This window comes from Argopecten irradians, chromosome 9 (genome assembly GCF_041381155.1).
Source record: "Argopecten irradians isolate NY chromosome 9, Ai_NY, whole genome shotgun sequence".
Taxonomy (NCBI): Eukaryota; Metazoa; Mollusca; class Bivalvia; order Pectinida; family Pectinidae; genus Argopecten; species Argopecten irradians.
The window spans coordinates 20335660-20357035 of NC_091142.1; the positions used below are offsets into that span (position 1 = coordinate 20335660).

Below are 21376 nucleotides of genomic sequence, written 5' to 3' on the forward strand. Positions count from 1 at the left end.
TAATGTAACCGGGTAGGATATACTTGTTAGGGGTCTATACAGCATGTTTATAAAAAGGAGTTCTATTCCAAGGAGATATACCTCAACTTCCCAAAACATTGCATACTAGACAGACCGTCCTTAAATTGCACTTTCTGTTAATAGGACATTGCACCTAGCAATTAACCAGCAAAACATCAAGATTAATTCTCTAAGAGAAACATTGCATTTTTTTTATTAGATCGCCTTCCGAAATTGAACATTACTTTAATATACAGTAGTTTTGGATAAAAAAGTGAACCCTGGTGTACACATCTGGAGGAGAACATTTTATAAAGCAGAGGCCGCTGGTACATTTTTATTTTAAAGGTATCTTACAGGTTCGTTCTCTTCGTACAACATGGGTATTGGTTCGTAGGCAAAATTCAAAGTAAGCTGTAACAGGTCCTTTCGTCTACGGATCCACACAGATCCATATGTACTGTTACAAATATTAAATTCCGGGGTCCCTGTGCCCTAACCCATTAAGGCTCAGCTGGTGATAGCAATGTGGTGATTAAGACTCTTTTACACTAAACTGTAACGGACAAGTATAGCCTAGCTATATCAAATCGCACAGTGCAGTGAACGGGTCGCATGAATGTTTAATATATTGTGGAATCAATTCATGCATGTCCCAGTACATCATCGCCGACAGTTATGTACGGTCCCACCAACAACTGATATCGTTAGCTGGGTCACCTTCCACAAGTGTTCTCTTACCTGTACAGGTAAACGGAAATACCTTCCCCCCAGGTATGATGGCGGAATAACAGGTGAGTTATAGTTTGTTTATTATGAACTTTGACTTCGATAATTTTGCATGATTAACAGCTGCGTTACAGTATTGTTGTAGCCGTCAGTACTACCATTTGACAGCTATATACAGAATATGTATTGTTATGGAATGTATAGGACTTAGTAGTCTACCACTGTTTTTGTTATAGTGTAGCTGTACATGTCCGTCAACACAGTAATGTAATCTATATATACGGTAAATGCGGTCAACGACCAAGGCCAGGCCTGGGGAAACATGTATCCTGTTCTGTAGTGACCTTTAAGCAACTGCTGATGTTTATAAACAAACAAGTGCACAGCGCGTGTACAAAATTAACCTATCTTATTTATGTTAAGACTACAAGCTATCGTCAAGCTAACAAATCATAGTCAACTGAATTGTTTACAGATAAGATTTCAATCTTTTATCCGAACAACATCATACAGGTATTATCCGTTGTTTTATGAAAAAATCGTAAACGTTCTTCCATTTTAAACGGTACATTTTGACATAAATACTTATTCGTATTCCGTTCGTGATGTTTATATATCATGCCAATATATATATCATAGCATTATCTGTATGGTTTAGGTGACTTCCTTCTTCTCATTACACACAAGCCTGGCAATACGATTTAAGAGCGTTGTTTCATTCTGTGATGAATACGATTTTGAACGAATGATAATGTGGGCGTTCCTAAAATAAATTCTTCAAAAGATTAATTGATTGATCGATCAACAGAACGATTCTTCGATCCTGATCGATTGGTCGACTGTAAACTTGATTTTTTATTGTAGATTCCCTCGTATATAGATTAATTTTACATTTTGTATGATCCATGTATACAATATATAGTGAATCCGGACGGTTTCATGTTCCGCTGTGAATATTGGTACACACAAACAACAATGATTTTATTATTCTGAACAGTAACCTTGTTTGTATAAGGGCCTGTAGCTTTACTAATGCTTCTTTGCTAAGTTGACATTTGTATGAATTTTCCAGCAAATGGAAGCTGAAGTTACGTCCCTGCGCATAGCTACTTTGTACTCGGCTTAGGTGTTTTACGTTACAATAATATAAAGTAAGATAATGTAAAAAAAAAAATAAATAAATAAAAAAAGAAAATTAAAAAAAAATAAAAAATAAATAAAACACACTAACAAATACAAATTAGACATTCTAATGATCTCGAGCTATTTTGAAGTTGAAAGATCGATTTAAGAATGTATTTTTGTCGATTGAGAGGCTAAGCACAATGTTAGAAAGAAAATAAGCCTTTTATTATGTACATTATGTATTATGTGGAAGTCGTGCATGCTAGACATATCGTATGGATTTTGGGAGGCTGATGTTTGGGAATCACTTCATTTGTTTAGATGTCGGACATACAGATCAATGTCGATGCTTATATTGGAGTAAGATCTAACTATAGAAGTCCACGAACTTATGCAGTTTGGAAGCCTTTCAGAAAATTCTCGGCTACATTTTAGTTTATAAGCGCTGTATTAAGCAATAGAAGCTACAGTGTCAAGTATAATGTTTCATACATCCCATGTAACAGCCATATCTGTCTGATAATACGAGTTCAAATTCTGTAATTACCTCTTGAGTGCAACAGTAATTGCCCAAGACGAAAATATGTTGACTTGGATTAAGCGATTTTCAAGATAACGCTGCCCTGCAGACAGAAGATACCGTAGTTCAATTTTAATCTTTATTTCAATCTGCTTTATTGGAAAAACAACATCTTCACAAAAGGATCAGACATCAGGCAGCGCCTTGTATTCTCCCTACAAAGCAACACATACAGCAGTACAAGAAACAATCAAATGATATGAAGGGAGCTATCTCTAATAATAGGATGATTTAAATATAACTAGGTGCCGTAGTTGATCTTAAGAGGCGACTCAACTTGGAATCGTTGGTTTTTATTTTTTTACGTTTATTGTTTGATTGAAATGAATTTGTTTTCTGACATGTCACCTCTCATGTCAGCCCTGCAGGTAGGGCGTTAGAAATCAGTGATATAGCACAAAAAAGGACATCAGTTCCACTATACAAGTAGACACAACTTGGATATACCGCAGTCTCCCAAAACACACCTCGCACAACATACACGCATCACAACGCATACATGTGAGGCCGTCCTTACATGACCATAGCTGTTAATAGGACATTAGATAAACAAACAAACAAACAAGTCTCCTCTCATGACGGTTAGGTTTCGCTTGTCGGGACAGAACAGTCAACAAAAACGGTAATATGTCTCTTCACCCGTTTCACAGTAATGGGACTGCACGGGGTTTGCTGTTCGGTGTCTCCGATGGCAGAAGTAGAGAAAACACCGTAGTCTCAAAAAACTTACACTTATACAAGACGCAAAAGTCAAAGTAGAGTGTATATATAGGAAACACTAACACTAAAACAGTGATTACTACCACATGCCCGCAGTGGTATCATCCGTTCTTTCTCCAGCTTCACATTAAAGATAGGTTACGATAAACACAATACTATCTAAGATATTATCGGTACTGTCCTCTCATATGGTTCACCGCTATTATCGCTATTCTGAAAGCTTTCAAAGTGCACGAAATAATATAACGCGTGCCATTTTACATTGATTGCCATGGCGAGTTGTTAATTATTTAGATTCTTTCACATTGGAAAGGTTTATTTACGTAATGCAGCAAACGTCCTCACTATATCATTTACGTTCATGACCCATAGCAAATGCGAGAGACAGTTAAAGCAAGGTGGCTGGTTTGTTGATTATATTTACGCCCTATTTGCAGCTTAGCTAGGGTGATTTTAGGACGGACTCCTGTGTACGCGGAGTGCTGTGTATTTGGGAGACTGCGGTATGTGCGTGTTGTCTCCTTGCAATAGTGGAACTCTTGCCCTATTAATAGTGCTATCCCATCGAAGTAAAGGAAGATATTCCCAACACGATCTACCTGATATGTCCACGTGTGGGTTACCATTGTGCTTAGGATATACACGATCTGAAATTCTAATTTTGTCAATGTGCGTGGCGATGTTCTAGAATTTCGGAAATTTTGGAGGTGAATTTATAGAACTGGCGAAAATATTGGTTTGATGTATATTCTTATCGTGGATTTAAATAGAAAGTTTTCTACTCGTCCACTTTATACTTCTACTATATTACAGTGTATTAGATTAGATATGGCAATCAGATTGTACCTGGCACGTCATGCGATGGGGAGAATGTTCTAATTTTGGAAAGTAAAATGTGATCTAGAATGATAAATCTTCGGTTTCGTCCCGCCTGTCCGCCTGCCTGATTCAGATTACGTACAATATTTCCTGTCTGTCCAGATTCTGGATATCTCCTCGGTTTGATAGATATAACATTACATCCGACCCAATCCATGCGGTAAACGTAATGATGTATCCAGTAATTTGTTTTCATTCCGTATAAAATAACATGCTCATTTGCCATGGAGCGATGTGTGTCGAACAATGACATGCCATAGACACACACCATGCTTTACTGTAACAAACTTGTTTTAGATTATATGATGGTTGCGTTCAAATGTGGAAATTTGTCAATGTCATTACAAAAAGGAATAATTTCATAAAAATTGGGGAGGTTGGGGCTTCGATCTTCACCACTGATCATAAGTTTAATTAGTTACTGGTTTACCGCCTACATAACTCTGCCTATTAGGTTTTGTCTCGCCGACTATACTCAGTGTTCTGTCTATATTCTTTGTGACGGTTGCCACATACTAGCCAAACGTCGACGTTTTTCCTCTGGGTATCCGGCTTTTATATGCCTCCAAAGTGTCCTTAAATAATATTGGTTTTTAAAAGTATGTAACACAAAAATGATCATGTATAAATCCTCTTTGAGAAATGATACGGTTTTGTTCAATATATCGACCCTGAAAAGACATTAGGAGAAACAGCCATTTAACATGCGACATGTGTGAAGCTGGTCATGCGTAGCAGATCTGGACCAAAAGAACGCTTGTAACGAACGTATCTGTCTATGATCGCTGTGATATGCTATATCTTACACGTGATACTGCACCGTTAATAAAAATACTTTTATCATATGTGACAGGCAATAAACTGCCGACATATGACTAACAGCATACTCCAGACCAGCTTCCATATCATCTTGTTTACGATTGCATGTTGTTTATGGTCGCATGTCACCACGTGAACCACATCGTGGAAAAACATGTATTTGACTTTAAAATGCCATTGCTGAGCTGTATTCGTCTCAAGGTCGTTGCTTCTGTTAAAGCACAAATTGTCCTTTGTTCTTAATTTAACATGGCAATTGAAGTGGTTTTACTACCTACACTTTACCCTATTCATTTTTTTATTCAACTTTTATGTGTGGAAAACAAATGAAACCAACTAATTGTTGTTTTTATGTCCGAAAATTTTCATTCGGGAAATTAGACCCCGAAGATTTGATTGCACTAACGGAACAGTAGTGGTTTGACAGATAGGCGTTACGCACCTCTATGCTTGCACGCATGAACACATGTCAATGTCAGAATGATTTTGTCTGAATCAACCGTCGTCATTCAACTTTGTTTAGGCGCTTGTTTACTGCTATGGCCCCTGCTGGTAGGGCGTTAGAATTGTACCTACTGTCCCTATTGCATGATCGTAAAAGCCGACTAAATTTAGGCACCGCCTCACTTTTGGCCTTGAGTTGAGCTTTCGCCCCTGTGAGGAAGGCTCTAGGTTCTGTCCCCTGGCCGAGACACACCAAAGTCTATAAAAGTGGTAGTTTTTCGCTCCTGCTTATCGCTCAGTATACAGGGAGTGGGAGTACTGGTCCGCCCGTTGTCAGTATAATGTGAGCGGGTGGGGTGTGTTGCTTGGTGTCTTCGGAGGCATGCTTCAGTGATATAGCACTGTAATAAGGGCAACAGTTCCACTATACAAGACGACACAACAGGAACATACACGCAACACGCTGCATACATGGGAGGCTGTCCTTTCATGACCATAACTGTTAAAAGGACGTTAATTAATCAAACAAACAAACAGTTTACTGCTACCGTGTAACATTAAATACACGGATATTCGTGAGGGTCAAAATTTTGTTTATTTTGCTTAACAAACAAATTGGTCAATAATTAATAAAGAACGAGCTGGGTTTATGAGTTCAGTGAATGCTGGAGTACTTTCAGAAACATTACAGTCCCGCGATCACTGTTTTTGTCCTACGTTGGTTTCGAAGGACGGAAGGATTATAATTGTATGGTAAATGGCGATTTTCTTTTCTGAGCGTCCTAACTTTTGGCATTGAATCGAACGTTCGGCCCTGACATAAAGGCTGCCTAAGACACCGAACCCAGCCCTAAGCTGAAGCGGAAACTAATGTGACCGAGTGGGGTGTGTTGCATGGTGTTTTTGCCAGCATGCAGTGATATATCACTATGCAACTTCATGCACACCGCATACATAGGTGGCCGTCCTTACATGACTCTAACTGTCAATAGGATGTCAATTAATCAAAGAAACAAACAAAATGGAAAAAAAATCATTGAATTTGCTTTATAAGTTCATAAATTGTAAACTGTTTAAAGTTAATAGAATAAGTCACTTAAGCAGGTATAACACACTATATAGCCGTTAAAAGGACGCTACAGAAAAAACAATCAACCAAACACGACACAGAGCAGCACACTACACATATTGACAATGGGTGATCCAGATATTCCTATCGCTTTATGCGGAGTAGAAACTTAGATTTAATCTGATGTCATGGGGCAGATTCAGAGCCTTCTTTTTACACAAAAAGAGATAAGATCCCTTAAAGATAAACTTTTAGGAGTCTTAATAATTGTATCCAACATGCAACATCCACACCAAAAAAAAAAAAAAAAAAAAAAAATCATCAAGTTACTCTACAGTGTAATTCGGTGATCGTTTTTGTAAACCCATGGACGTTTAAACAATTTAGCTAGAAATCTCATAACTCGCTGCGCCTTTAATCTTTTAAGTTTAAGTTTTTATTTGTTCCTTTAAAACGTATTTTTACCATTATGTCAAACTACATTTGAGATGCTCGGAATATCGGGTCCATTTCGAATCATTGAAGTTTCACTGTATATTAATGTTACCGACGTCTTGACCGTCTTCCTTATGTCGATCTAACTCCACGAATTTTGTTTATAGGAAAACCGATAAACACTGATTTACCAACATATTTTTCCTTTGTGAAATTTCTCTAATGTTTAACGGCTACTATATATAATCCGGGGCCCGTGTCGTTTACAAAACCAACCCCTACTTGGCTCGCCAGGCGATTCAATTATAAAATCAAAGCCACATCGTATGTAGAGGCCAAAATCAAATTTGTGGAAACGAAAATTACTACCATTATGCTATCAGATTAAAATGCTTTGTTGCTATGGTAATTTTCACTTCCTAAGCAATTATGAGCTAGAGAGGTTACAACAGTCTCAAAACAATTTACGAATCCCAGGAACCGGTCATGAACGCGAGTAATTATTTTGGTGAAACGAGACGAGCGAGTCCTGATGCTTTCCAAGATAATCAAGCTACCAGTTATACGAAACTACTTCTAGATAATTGCTATGAAGTTGTTGGCCATGGGATCTTTAAATAGAAAGTAGGACAATACAATCAATTGCGATCGTTTTTCAGGAGGTCAATTAATCGCTTCAAATCACACTTGTATTTAGCTCATCAACTGAATTGTTTATCATACATTTTGATAGAAGAAGCATTGCTATTGGTAATTCCTTTTTTTATTATTTTTTTTGTAACGATTCCAATGTAAGACAGTTGTGCATTCCAGACATTGTATGACGGACGCTACCATCATGGCCGACTAGATAAGACGCTCGATTGTTTACTTACATGATATCATGTCTGACCGTTGTATCGGCCAATGAAACGCGACGTCACTTTTTTTTGTAACGAGAAGTTGGGTGAATTAAATTTTGAGCCATTGAAACACTCGTTGGATTACTGCATGATAATCAAAACTGTTATTTTTTTTGACGAGCGCGACTCGATGGTTATCGGTATTACAAAACTTCTGACTAAGATTGTATGAGATTGAGACTTTATGATGATCACTGCTATCTTATGCATATTATTGCAGGACGAACGTGATAATAAATAATGGCTGGGTTTATTGTCAGACTATGTGAATTGTATGATGACACAATCAGATTTGTAATTTTTCACGTGGCCACTTGCAGATGCGGTTTGATTGTCCTCATGTTGCGGACAATGGTTTCTCCACTTAAACGATCTCGCTATTATTGAGTATCCAGCATCTCTACCGAGACTGCTGCCGCTCCTAACACCATTAGTAACGATCAACCTTGAGTTGTTGGTCCATAGCTTCAATAACACAGCCATTCACGCCAATTAAACACAAGCTTAATTGTGTAGACCAAGTAATATCAGACGAACACTGACCGATTGTTTTACTAATAACACTGGCCCCACTGACCCCTCCCGTCTAGGACAATGGTTTTTTGATTGTGTTGAGATACAGAATCTGAACTGTATACGCTGGGCGTCCTGGGATACATGCAATGCATTTATCGCATGACGTTCTACGCATGCTTGTACAGGCACAAGTCAAACGTTTAGTTCTAGTAGTCCAATATACTAAAAAGCTATGAATGTGAACGTGTTTATACTGCATGACTGCAGTTTGTAACGATGAAATCGCTAAACACCAATTCTGGAATATTTTCCGAAGTTTCTGTTTCCTTGGTAAAGTATATTACGAAGTCCGACAATCCGTCCGGACACAAGACTCAAGGTAAGTAAGGTGATAGACATATCAATCAATAGGATTCGAGAGTATGTGTCGTGAAAATCTAAGATTATAAAATGGGTATATAGCAGAATTTGGTATGATGGCAAGTTCATGTTAAGATACTTTAAAACTACTGCAATCACCTCACATATGAATGAACCTCCTACATATAGGAGGCTTTTATTGCAACTGCCATTAATATGTTGTTTTATTCTGTATCTGACTTTACAGTATTACGTTTTAGTGCTTCCTTGCTTGTGTGTCGCAATTCAAAGTATTGACCTGTGTCGAATTGGGGGATGTCAGGCTGTCTTTCATGCAAACGGTTTAAAATATCATTCATTATTTATCACATTAATCAATAATGTCGTAAAATTTCTTAATTATTCTTAAAAAATTCCAGTGACGTTATCCATTGTGTACTGTGCAACATTAATTTAGTTTCACTATCAAGGATCCACTATTACCGTTGGATAGACAAATATCCATCAGTCCCAATCTAGTGATAATGCTTTTTAAGCACTGAGAACAATAAAAGACAATTTAATTTCAAAGGCTCATTTTACTGCAGTAGACATTTCGGTAAAATATATAATACATGTCTCTGTATAGATGTGTGTAAAAAAGAAAACCCAAAAACAGCTATTGCAAATGTTCATATACAAACATGTATGATAATATGGATTTCTTTTTATACTGAGAATTCAAATGTACAACAAGAGGCTAGGCAACAGTTGTATACGAAATTGATTAGATTAATGTCATGATAGTCATCTTGGATTTGGAACAACAAAACATTGCATGTAACATTAACCTTATTCTTTTTGTTTGTTTGTTTGTTTGAGTTTTACGGCCCATCGACAACTAAGGTCATTTAGGGCCAAACTACAAGTCATGCATTAATATCAGGATAAAAGTTCAGGGTAAGAAAAAGCAAGTAAGGACTAAAACACAGATTGTAAACGTTAATTTGATAAAACAAAAAGGAGGTTTGCATGGAATAAAATAAATTTGGCTAAAACACATGAGAAAACTCATGCACAATGTTGATGAAACGATGAAATGTTGAGTTGATACGATGTATGATGAGAAAACGTTCATATTTTGCTTAAAATACCGATCTCTTTGAGATAATTAAAAATACGATTATGTCTCACGGCATGAAACAAAGTGTACATGTCGGAGACATCGTAGTATTTATCTCGTATGTGTTTAAAATCAATACAATGCAATAAAATATGCTCCACTGTGAGAGGAGAATCACATGCATGGCATGTAGGAGGATCCTCCCCTCTCAATAGATAGGAATGTGTAAAATATGTGTGTCCAGTTCGGAGCCGAGAGAGTACAACTTCCTCTCTGCGGTCTCTCCGACTGGACAGTTTAGGATTAAGTGTAGGTTGAATTTTAAACAGTTTATTGTTTGTTTCGGTAGACCACCTTTGTTGCCAATGGTGTTTGATGGCTGACTGAATTGAAGGTTTGATGTCGGTGTATGGTAGTTTCAAATCTGTTTGTGCTAGGCGAAGAGCAGTCTTAGCTGCTTCATCAGCCTGTTCATTCCCCTTTATACCCACATGACTGGGAATCCAGAGAGATAAGTAATTTGAGTTTTAGAAGATAATCGAAATGTTCGGATTAAAAGATTTTGGATTAGAGTATTTCTAGGGCTTCTTGATTTCAAAGCCTGAAGAACCGAAAGAGAGTCTGAACAGATGATTGCCTTTTCAATGCGGTGTTCTTCGATATGGTCAAGCGCCAGACCGATAGCACATGCTTCCGCAGAGAAAATGGAGGCAATATCCGGGAGTCGGATAGAGGAGCAGTGATTAGATGTACAGCATGCTGCCGCAACTTTATCACCATCTTTTGATCCGTCAGTGTAGATCTGAACATGGTCAGGGAAAGCCCTAATGCACTCCCGAAAGGAGGATTTGTGTTCTTCGGGTAATGCAACCTTATTCATAAATGTCTCTTGGCCCCGTACCTGCGTTCTACATGACCCTTGTGCGCAAATAACACTTTTGTGTTTGTTTGGTGTACCATGATTTCAATATTTTAGAGTTTTATATTGTCAATATGCGTCTTTCGTTCCATATCATAAATTGATTCCAAGAGCACTTTTGCTCCCTAGGAATTTATAACTTTCTGAAATATCACTGTAAATAATGTATTTCAATATTGAAATCTTCATATGAGCGTTCATGGTAATTTCTTAGGTTAGCTATGTGTAACTAATGATTGTTGGAATGTTTGATGTGGTTCCAAAAGTGGATGGAAATTTATAAGTTGGATAAACCTCTCGTTGGTATAGAATAGGTCAGAGAAAACACCTTCGGCGCTCAATAGGTGTGTTTTCTATGGCTTATTTAACACTAATTCGTGGTTTATCCGATCTTTTCCCATTTTGATTTAGAGGGATAGTGATTTTAGTGAGATAGCACTATAAAAAGAACAAGGTTTCCACTATCACAAGGAGACACAACCCGAATTTACCGCTGCCCCCCCCCCTCAAAACATTAAGACATTAATACACATAACACATCACATGGAGGGTGGTGGGCGTCGTTAAATAACCTTGGCTTATAATAGGAGGACATTGACCCAATCATCCAGCCAACCTTCGTATTGCACACTTGCAGTTTGTTAGTATGATTATTCGTCACAATCAAGTATACACTTCTACCGGATGTTACGCCCTTGATAGTTTAACTTTAGGGTAAATTGCATTGTTGTGAATGCTAACTTTTATACAAAACCTATCCATATATTATTTTACGATTCTCGATAGATGTGAATAAAATTCAATAAAACTCACCATAATATTAGATTTGGTGTGTTACAATCTCTGTGTGTAAATCATCATTTTCTGCTGATATGGTTTGGTGTTTTATGGTACTGCCTATCTGATATCGCTTTTTATCGCTGGTCGTCACCGACTTTCCGTCCGGCCATCTGGTTGCTCGGTTTTAACAGGCTCTATTTTGTCTATATTTAAGTTAACCATAGAAAGACAACACAATGAGAACAAGAAAAATAAACATTTAAAGTAATGCTTCGGTTGGTTGGTTGGTTGGTTGGTTTAATTTCTTTGCCTTTGGTGCATTCGCAATCAGTACTTCATTCCATTGAGGTTATAGTGCCACAGTTATTTTTCGAGATGCAATTAATTATTTTTTGTAATTTTAACTTGAAGTAAAATTAGAGGCCCAAACTTTTCAATGGTGGTAATGGTGTAAAGTAACTTTTGTAACTGAGGAAAATACTAAATATATCTTTTGTCAGCAGTGGAGCATCTTTAAATTACAGTGACACATGTACATAATACACTGTACATATCTTCCCACGAACTGAAATCCCAATGATAGAAATATTTTGTCTCCCATGAACATGAAGATTTTGTAGTACATGTAGTTGAAACGTTCTACGCATTAAAGGTGCACTACCTTTCCTGCTACCATAGATTACACAGGAAAACAATTGCTTAGTGTTGTAACCTCATCTAAGGCCATCGATATAAATGGTATGATGTAATTATTGTTTTTAGAAGCTTTCTTTATTTTGTTTCGGAAATGTAGTGGGCCTTCAAGATACACGTGGATTACACATGCTACCGACTCATTAATTTCCATTTTCAACGCAAACTTGTTTATATGTAATTCTTATAGTGTACGGTTGCATAACAGACTGAACAGATGAGGCGAAACTGATAGCAGGAAGTCCTGGAAACGGGCAGATAAATTGATGGATAATCGTCTGGGTGGGCTCGGTAATTTTGTAGAAGGTTTGTGTTACTTGCCTGTAGTATTGAGACAATGAATGATAAGTATAATTATTGAAGAACGTATTAAGACTGGAGAATACCACGGAGAAAATGAAGGAGTGCATGTATTTACGTAAAGCGGCTTATGGGGAGGGGTTTGTAGTTATTGCATTCGACACATCTCATAGTACATAGCAGGATGCTACGGGAAGAAATGAGATTTAAAACTAAGTGTGTTGAGGAATTGTTGATAAGGTTGCATACGGATGGGATATTATTGTGATCTATCAGAGATACTTACATTGGTATTGGTTTCATCACTTCCATTATCTTTTCTCGTCTTTCTAATTTGCTTTCTCCTTCCTAACGTCTCCCTTGACATCGCCTAACTTTTGACCTTCAGTTGAACATTTTCCCAGTGAGGAAGGAAAGGCTCATAGTCTATAAAATGTTCCTGCTCCTGCTTAACGCTCAGAAAAAAGAGTTGGGAGTTGGTTAGTTTGAAGATTAAATTGGCGTCATATTAATTGTAATTGAAAATTAAGGACGGCCTCCAGTTTCTTTAGGACACTGCAGTATGTTCGCGCTGTCACTCTATTTAATGATTGATTTGGTGTCCTTTTATAGTGCTATCTGACCGACGCATGCAGAGACAAAATACAAGCACACCCACTCTGTCACATTATTCTGTCAGCGGGCAAACCAGTCGTCCCAGTCCCTTTATGAGACACAACATTAATATACTGTAGCCTACTAAAGCATGAAGACATTCGTAGACGCAACACATCGCCCACAGGAGACGCTGTCCTTAAATGAACCTGAAAGTTACGCCCATTTATCAACCAATCCATATTTTACAATAACTCGTCTGACAATGAGACTGAAAATCATTTTGTAACTTTTCTTTGATGTTATACTTTGGAGGAAACTAGGAAAACAAAAGCGAGACAGGATAATGTAAATTATATTAATTTAGATCCTCATATTATTAAAAATATGTTTCAGAAACATCTTGTGATTGACTACGACTCTTGTGACTCCTGATGTCCTTATGTTGTGTTGGAAAAAGCGTCCGAGGCGGTCAATATTGACAGTGATCACGTGTGCAGTGACGTATGTAGGTGTGGTCAATCTTCTGGCTTTTTATTCCATGATCCGATCCTACGACAGCCCAGTGTCCTGGATACAACATTATGGTCACATGTTTATTCAGAGGACGGGGACCAACAACTGGACATGTAAAGGACTTCGCTACTCCACTATCCCGCTCCCTCCGACCGCACTGGTCAGCTTCCCGGGGTCGGGGAACACCTGGTTACGTCACGTGATACAACAGGCTACAGGTACCGTTTCCAATCTCAAGGGTACTATATCATTGATCCATTTTGCATATTACTTGCAATCAATATTGTTATATATATTGATAATTTGACACAGGTAGAAAGTTATTGATGGAAGTTTATCGCCAGCTAGATTTTATTAGTTTTAGAAGTACTGCAAAGTCATTTGTGTACTATTTGGATATCAGGTAGAACATGAAACAATATTTTGTTTTTCTTAAATTCTTCTCAATGGTGTATTTCGTTTACTATCAACATTGTCCAACATTGTCACGCATGTTTTGCATGGATATCGTATACCCTTATGAATATGGGCATAGACGGGCACATATTGTTCTCGCTAAAACGAACATATACTATACGAACCATTATCTCATGTATGTTTTGTATGAACATCGTATACCCATATAAATATGGACATTGACGGACACATAGTGTTGTCGCCAAAATATGATATATACTATAGTACTATTCTAACATATTTCTTAGGTGTGGCGACTGGGAGCACCTATACAGACGCGGCTCTGAAGAGAGACGGTTTCCCGGGGGAGGGGCAAACTAACGGCTCGGTGATAGTAGTGAAGACCCACTCCTGGGGAAAGGAGGAGCGCGCACGGTATGTCCGGGCCGTTCTTCTAATCAGAGACCCATTCCAGGCCCTCCTGGCCGAGTTCAACCGGCGACATGGTGGACACAAAGGCCACGCACCTACTGAACACTTCGAGAAAAGTAAGGTCAATGGTACTCAAGTACTTTTAGGAAAGTAATTAAGGTACTAAATATTGTTTACTATGGTAGAAAAGTGTCGATGACATATACGATGTCAGGTAAGGTCAACAGGGATTGATTGTGTGCTTGGAGAGAGAAAATTAAGGTCAAGGTGGTAGAACATTTCCGGGAAGTAAGAAGTATAGAATAATGTTCATATTGGAGGTTTTTCGGCTAAAATTTGGTTGTTTATTTGCGTCTTTGACAGCCAGGGTCATTCATTCATTCATCCATTATGATATATTTCCGTTAATTAAGCGATTTGTAAAAACTTGAAATGAAAATGATTAGGCCTATTCGTGATCAAGATAATGAGGTTATGTAAGTTTTTGCACAATATAAGCAACATTGAAGCTTTTGTAGTAAAAGAAATGCATATCTTGTAATATTATGCTATGAGTCTAAAGTGAAGCTCCTGCTTTCAAATTCTGATTGGATGCGGCTAGGTTCAGCCGGCCAATTGCAACGCGTCTTCTATATATCAACAAAACGGAACAGAAGTGATAGCATATTTACTATTTCGTCACTTATTACATTTTTAGAACAGCTCCATGTTTTAATTGGATATGTTTCTCTCCAAACAGATAGGAAAAGTAATTACGTGCGAGGTTTCAGTTTCACAAACTCTAACAAGTTATACAAAGATATACTTCGATCTCGTGATAGAATTGATCTCTGAAGCATGAAACACAAAATTCGATGTCCGAACAAATAAATAACTTACAGATATGCTAATCTTTGGTATTTTGAATCAGTCGTATACAACGTGTTTTTCAAAGGGCCCTGCCGTTTTCTCAATTCATTGATACTGATACGAGTGTTTATTGAGCGTTCGCCCCTGTGAGGAAGACTGGGTTCTGTCCCCTTGCCGAGACACACCAAAGTCTATAAATGTGGGAGTTTCTGCTTCTGCTTAGCGCCCAGCACACAGGGAGTGGGACGACTGGTTCGCCCGTTGTCAGTATAATGTGACCCGGTGGGGTGTGTTGCTTGGTGTCTTCGGCGGCATGCTTCAGTGATATAGCACTATAAAAAGGGCAACAGTTCCACTATACAAGACGACAAAACATGAATATACCACAGTCTCCCAAAACACGCACCTCGCACAACATACACGCATCACACTGCATACATGGGAGGCCGTCCTTACATGACCATAGCTGTTAATAGGACGTTAATTAATCAAACAAACAAACAAACAAATCATTGGTTGCTTATTACATAACTGGATGGGGTGCATCTGCGATAATCAGCGGGGGTCGCAGTGCTCGATCTTCAATTTTGACGTAAGATCTTTCAAGGGTTTCAGGGAGAGTATCGTACTGAATACCCTTAACTAGCGAAATTGCGATACAAATAACTTTGCGACAGTTTACCTCCGCGAATTAATATCTACATAATTTACCTTAATATGTTGGATAGTCTTGTAGCTTCAATCGTTACAAGCATTTGCCTGTTGAAGCAATATTAAAACGAATTACGGAAACAGACTTGAATCTGTCCTGATTCGGACACCATCTTCCCGATAAATCATGGTCACACAGCGCTTGCATCATATTTAAGTATAGAATAAACATTCGTGGTAAAACTATTCTGAATTTGAATTTTCTAGAAATTAATTGGGCATTTTGAATGAAATCTGGTTTCATTTACATGTGGAACATATATAGTTGTAATAATATATTATGTAAGAGACATTATTTCCATATTTCTTATTGAGAACACAATCGTGTAACAATAAATATCAGACTTTACCTTTTTGCTTATTTATTACAAGGATACACAACACGAACATACCGCGTCCTCTCAAAACACACACAGATGTAACGCAATACATTCAGGAAAGGTCGTTCTTAGGTGACTTATCAAATAGGATGTTGATGTTACTTTAAATCATCTAGATCTCCATTAAATGTTTAAAGAGTGTCTAAAGACGTAAATAAATGTGATTATGGACACAGCTTTATATCACCACATATAAGTACCAAATTTGATTACAATACCAGATACACCAACACCATCACATTTTCTGCACCTTGCTACTTCACTTGAAAACGCCATTTCGTCCCAATACACATATACGATAAGCTTTGTTGGGCGAGATGATTACTTACACGAAAATAATTCTGACATCTCTTTCAAAATACTTCGTCCCCAAAAGTGCATTTTCAAGATTCTGGCGGAAGCAATTTGATTGACCATTTCCGTAAGGTCACCAGATCGTGACCTCTAGTGGGATGCTGTCAGATCTGCTCGTCAAATGTAGTGATGCTTAGGATCTGTGTTTTAATTAGATTGATAAACAAGAGGCCCATGGACCTTAACGGTCATCTGACTCATTGCACAAAACAGGCACAATATGAAGTAGTGGTTAATATAAGCAATACAAAGTAATCTTAGTTTAGTATGCAGGTTAATTTCTGAAATAGGTAAAGGTCATTTGTTGAGCCCTGCCCGTTTGTCGATTTGGGGTAAAACCTGGTTCATTTATATAAAATGTGATTGTCTTCCCCTTTGATGTTTCACGCTAATTATGGTTGTTATTCACTTAAGTGTTAGGGAGAAGTATGATTTTAAAACCAAATGTCAGTCAAATTACCCCTTCTGAGCCCCGCCCCTCTGTCCCAACTCCTCGGACCTAACTTGTTTATATAAAATATGATTACCCTTTCCCCAATGATGTTTTATACCAAATATGGATGTAATCCACTCAAGAGTTAAGAAGGAGTAGGATTTTAAAGCCAAATTTTATCAAAGTCCCCCCTTCTGAGCCCCGCCCCTCTGTCCCCAGGGGTCTGACCTAACTCATTTATATAAGATATGATTGTCCGTCCCCAGTAATGTTTCACACCAAATATGGATGTAATCCACTCAAGGGTTAAGGAGGACAAGCAGATGACCTAAAATGAACCAGTTCTGTTTTACAAAATGTGTGTCTTAATTCTTTACTCAATTGCGTTTCAGATTGGTACGACTACATTCTTGGAACTGCCGGAGAATGGTATGACCTTTACCATGATTGGATGACATTTGATGGTCCAGTCCATGTGATCATGTACGGGGATCTGCGTTCAAATCCATCGGCAGAGTTGGACAGGTTAATGAAATTTTTAGGTGTGACCCTAACGCACAAGGAGAAATTCTGTGTATTGAGTAATTATGAGGGGAACCATAAAAGAAGAGGAAAACCTGTGTCTGATGTTTACACAGACTATATGACTTACCTGATTAAAAACTACAAACAAAAGCTCACAACAGAGCTGAGCCATTTTCTCAACAAATCAACGATACGAATTAGCTGACATCGATGATTATACATTTTACTGTGGTGCGGAAAAAAAGTGTGCCTATGCTTGCTTTTCGCGCAAGTCTCTCAAATGCCTAAGTAACAGCATCGTCATTTAGTACCAGATATTTATTTATAACATGTTGTGATTTTTCATCGAAATTTCATTTTTTTAAAGCTAGCTAAATACTGAATATTCATGAATATTCGCCATAATAATATTGATTAAAGAGACGAATATCTCTGATATCAAGTGTGAATTCGACACAGAATAGGTAGAGTTATTTCCCATGGATTGACATAGCCTAGTATAAATTTCAATTACAATCATTATGCTTATGTATTTGGTTACGTAATTATGTAGAATTTTAAAAGTGGTCTTTGAAATGAAGAAAACAACGATATTTGTATCTGCTATGTTTGAATGTTTTGTTGCGATAAGAGTATTTGATTCGGTTATGTCTTCTATTAACAGTCAGGATCTTTAAAGAATATGCCAGGTTTTTGGAGGTGTAAAATGTAAAAAGCTGAAATGTCCAGAGGAAAACAACCTACCTACCAGAAACGCTCTGAATGAGCGTGGTCATGCGAATTATTCTAATTGAGAAGAACCTAATATAGGCTTGTCTGTGATCGCATCAAACATTTCAAAAGAAAACTAATAATACCTATTTATGTTGATGTTGCAAGTGCATCAATTTGAAACGCAAATATGTTTTGCTTCTTGTCTTTTTTATATGTTAGTAGAATATTTTAAACATTATTTGCTGTTACATAAATGTATTTCATGAAATCTTGGCTTTGGCTATGTGCAGAGTCGTTTGAAAATGACTTATCTAGCAGATATATGCTTCCACATCGAACAAATTATGTGAAAATTTATATCATTTAGTCCGACTTCAAAACTATATTATCAGCTATAACGATTGATATTGACATAATTAACAGGGTAAGTTTTTTATACCAGTGAATTGAGGAAATGTGAACAAAGTACTAAAATTCATATTTTTATATCATGTTCGTTTTTTTGTTTTATTTTCTTCTGTTAACTTTTTAAATAATGTTTTCCATTTTTGCACCATATATATATTACACTCACAAACAGATGTTCAGTTTTGATCGAAATGCTACACAAACTTACATGAAAACAATTCACAGATTTGCTGAATGCTAATTCTAAGTTATATGTGATTACCACTAGACTTAGTTAAAAAAATCAGTATTGAATATTTAGACACTGAAGGAAATCAACACGAACATTTTTGAATGAGTTTAATTAATCACTGATAAACATATCTTTTGTATAACCAATGTCCTAAAACAGCAGTCTGTTGAAGACATTTTTTGGGTAACTATTCTAGCAGGGTTGAACAAGGCACAATAACCTTCCTAAAAGATATACAAAGCTTCAGTATAAACAATGTCCTAAAACAGCACCCTGCTGAAGACATTTTTGGGCAACTATTCAGCAGAGGTGTTCGATTCTGTACCTGCTATGAACAGGGCACAATAACCTTCCTAAACGATATACAAAGTTTCAGTATAAACAATGTCCTAAAACAGCACCCTGCTGAAGACATTTTTGGGCAACTATTCAGCAGAGGTGTTCGATTCTGTACCTGCTATGAACAGGGCACAATAACCTTCCTAAACGATATACAAAGCTTCAGTATAAACAATGCCCTAAAACAGCACCCTGCTGAAGACATTTTTGGGCAACTATTCAGCAGAGGTGTTCGATTCTGTACCTGCTATGAACACGGCACAATAACCTTCCTAAACGATATACAAAGTTTCAGTATAAACAATGTCCTAAAACAGCACTCTGCTGAAGACATTTTTGGGTAAATATTCCAGCAGAGGTGTTCGATTCTGTGCCTGCTATGTACAGGCACAATGTGTCTTCATTAACAAAAATGAGCGATGTTAAAGTTATATTGGTAGTGGAGCGGCTAAGGTCGATTTTGCGGCAAAATCGTTCAAAGTTTGAAGAAAGCATGAAACTTTGCATATGGCTTCTTTAAGACAAAAGGTTTCAGGAAAAAAGGACCCCAAAAAATCATGCCCCCTAGCGGCCGCTATATTGGTTTTCAAAATGGCCGCAAAAACCACCTTCTGGGAACTATAACTCACGTTCTATACCAGCTAAACCCAAACGTTAAACCTCTACACCCATATTATTGATACTTAGGAACATTCTGGTAGTGTTAAAATTCATGTAGAAGGACCGCCATTTTGTATTTCAAGATGGCCGACAACTTTGCGAGCTATATCTTTATGTATAATGCATTTAAATGGATAAGCTGACTTTAAGCAAATATAATGAGAGTACTTATATTTGTGTAGTGTTTGAAACATAAATAATTTGATTCTTATTTTAATTTCACCGCCATTTTGAAATCCAAGATGGCCGTTTAAATAAAAGTTGTTTCCGTATTTCACTCTGTAAGTGATTGCGCAAAACATCAAGTTAACACTCTGAAAATGTTGATATATATGAAATCGAATATATTTTCCAGTAAAGATATGAAAATGAATATGGAACAAGATGTTATGCCCTATTTAAAAGTGATCTTTGAAATTCCGTTATATGTCCCATGAATAGTCAGGATATTTTAAGACTGTGCTAGGTTTTTGGAGGTGTAAAATGTAATAAGCTGAAATATCCAGAGGAAAACAACCTACCTATAACCAGAAACGATGTACGTGAGCGTGGTCATGCGAAATCTCTTTAATGAGAAGAAAGGTGACAACCTAATATAGGCTTGTCTATGGTCACATCAAACCCTTTAACAAAAATACTTGTTTATGTTGATGTTGCAAGTGCATTGATTTGATGCACAAACATGCTTTGCTTTTTGTCTATTTTTATATGTTAGTAGAATGTTTGATACACTTGTTATTTGCTGTTATTTCAAAATGGAATGCACGCAGAATAAATCTTAGCTTGGGCTATATGAAGAGTCGTTTGGAAATGACTTATCTAGAAGATAAATGGTTCCACATCGAACAAATGTGGACATTTATATATCTTTTTGTCCGACTTCAAAACTACATGGACATAATTAACATGGTAAGTTTTTTTATAACAGTGAATTGAGGAAATATGAACAAAGTAATAATAATCATATTTTGATATGTGTTCTTTTTTGTTTTATTTTCATTTGTTAACTGTTTATTAAATGTTTTTCATTTTTGCATCATTATTTATTACACTCACATACAGATGGTCAGTTTTTGATCGAAATGCTACAAAAACTACGCGCATCAAAACCATTAATAGTTTTGTTGAAATGTAAATAAGGGTGCAGCCCTTTGTGCCCGAAGGGCACGAAGTGCGAAGCACTTCTAAGGTAACAGATACCCGAAAAAAAATTTATCATACATATGGGGAGTTTGCTCCGGTACTGCTCTCCCCAGTAAATATATATTTAACTGATGCAAATGCATAACAGGAGTAATGAAACACTTTTTATTACTTTTTAAATAATAATAATAACACTTTGAAAATTAAAAGCTATAGAATGCAGTCAAAATATACACCAAGGTGAAGATGAGCACAAGGAATCATGACGTCACATAACGTCAACATTATGGCGCGAAATCATAGGATTCGCATACGCGG

The 21376-nt window shown here is 37.1% G+C and overlaps 1 protein-coding gene across 1 annotated transcript; it reads left to right on the forward strand.

Annotated features, from left to right (window-relative positions):
• The first annotated feature begins 538 nt into the window (after window positions 1-538).
• Window positions 539-20887, forward strand: LOC138331735 (WSCD family member AAEL009094-like). The gene is made up of 4 exons (XM_069279492.1): window positions 539-794; window positions 13363-13700; window positions 14187-14426; window positions 17430-20887. Exons 2-4 carry the CDS (start codon window positions 13409-13411, stop codon window positions 17765-17767), a joined length of 870 nt encoding a protein of 289 aa, XP_069135593.1. The 5' UTR covers window positions 539-794; window positions 13363-13408; the 3' UTR covers window positions 17768-20887.
• Window positions 20888-21376: the final 489 nt, after the last annotated feature.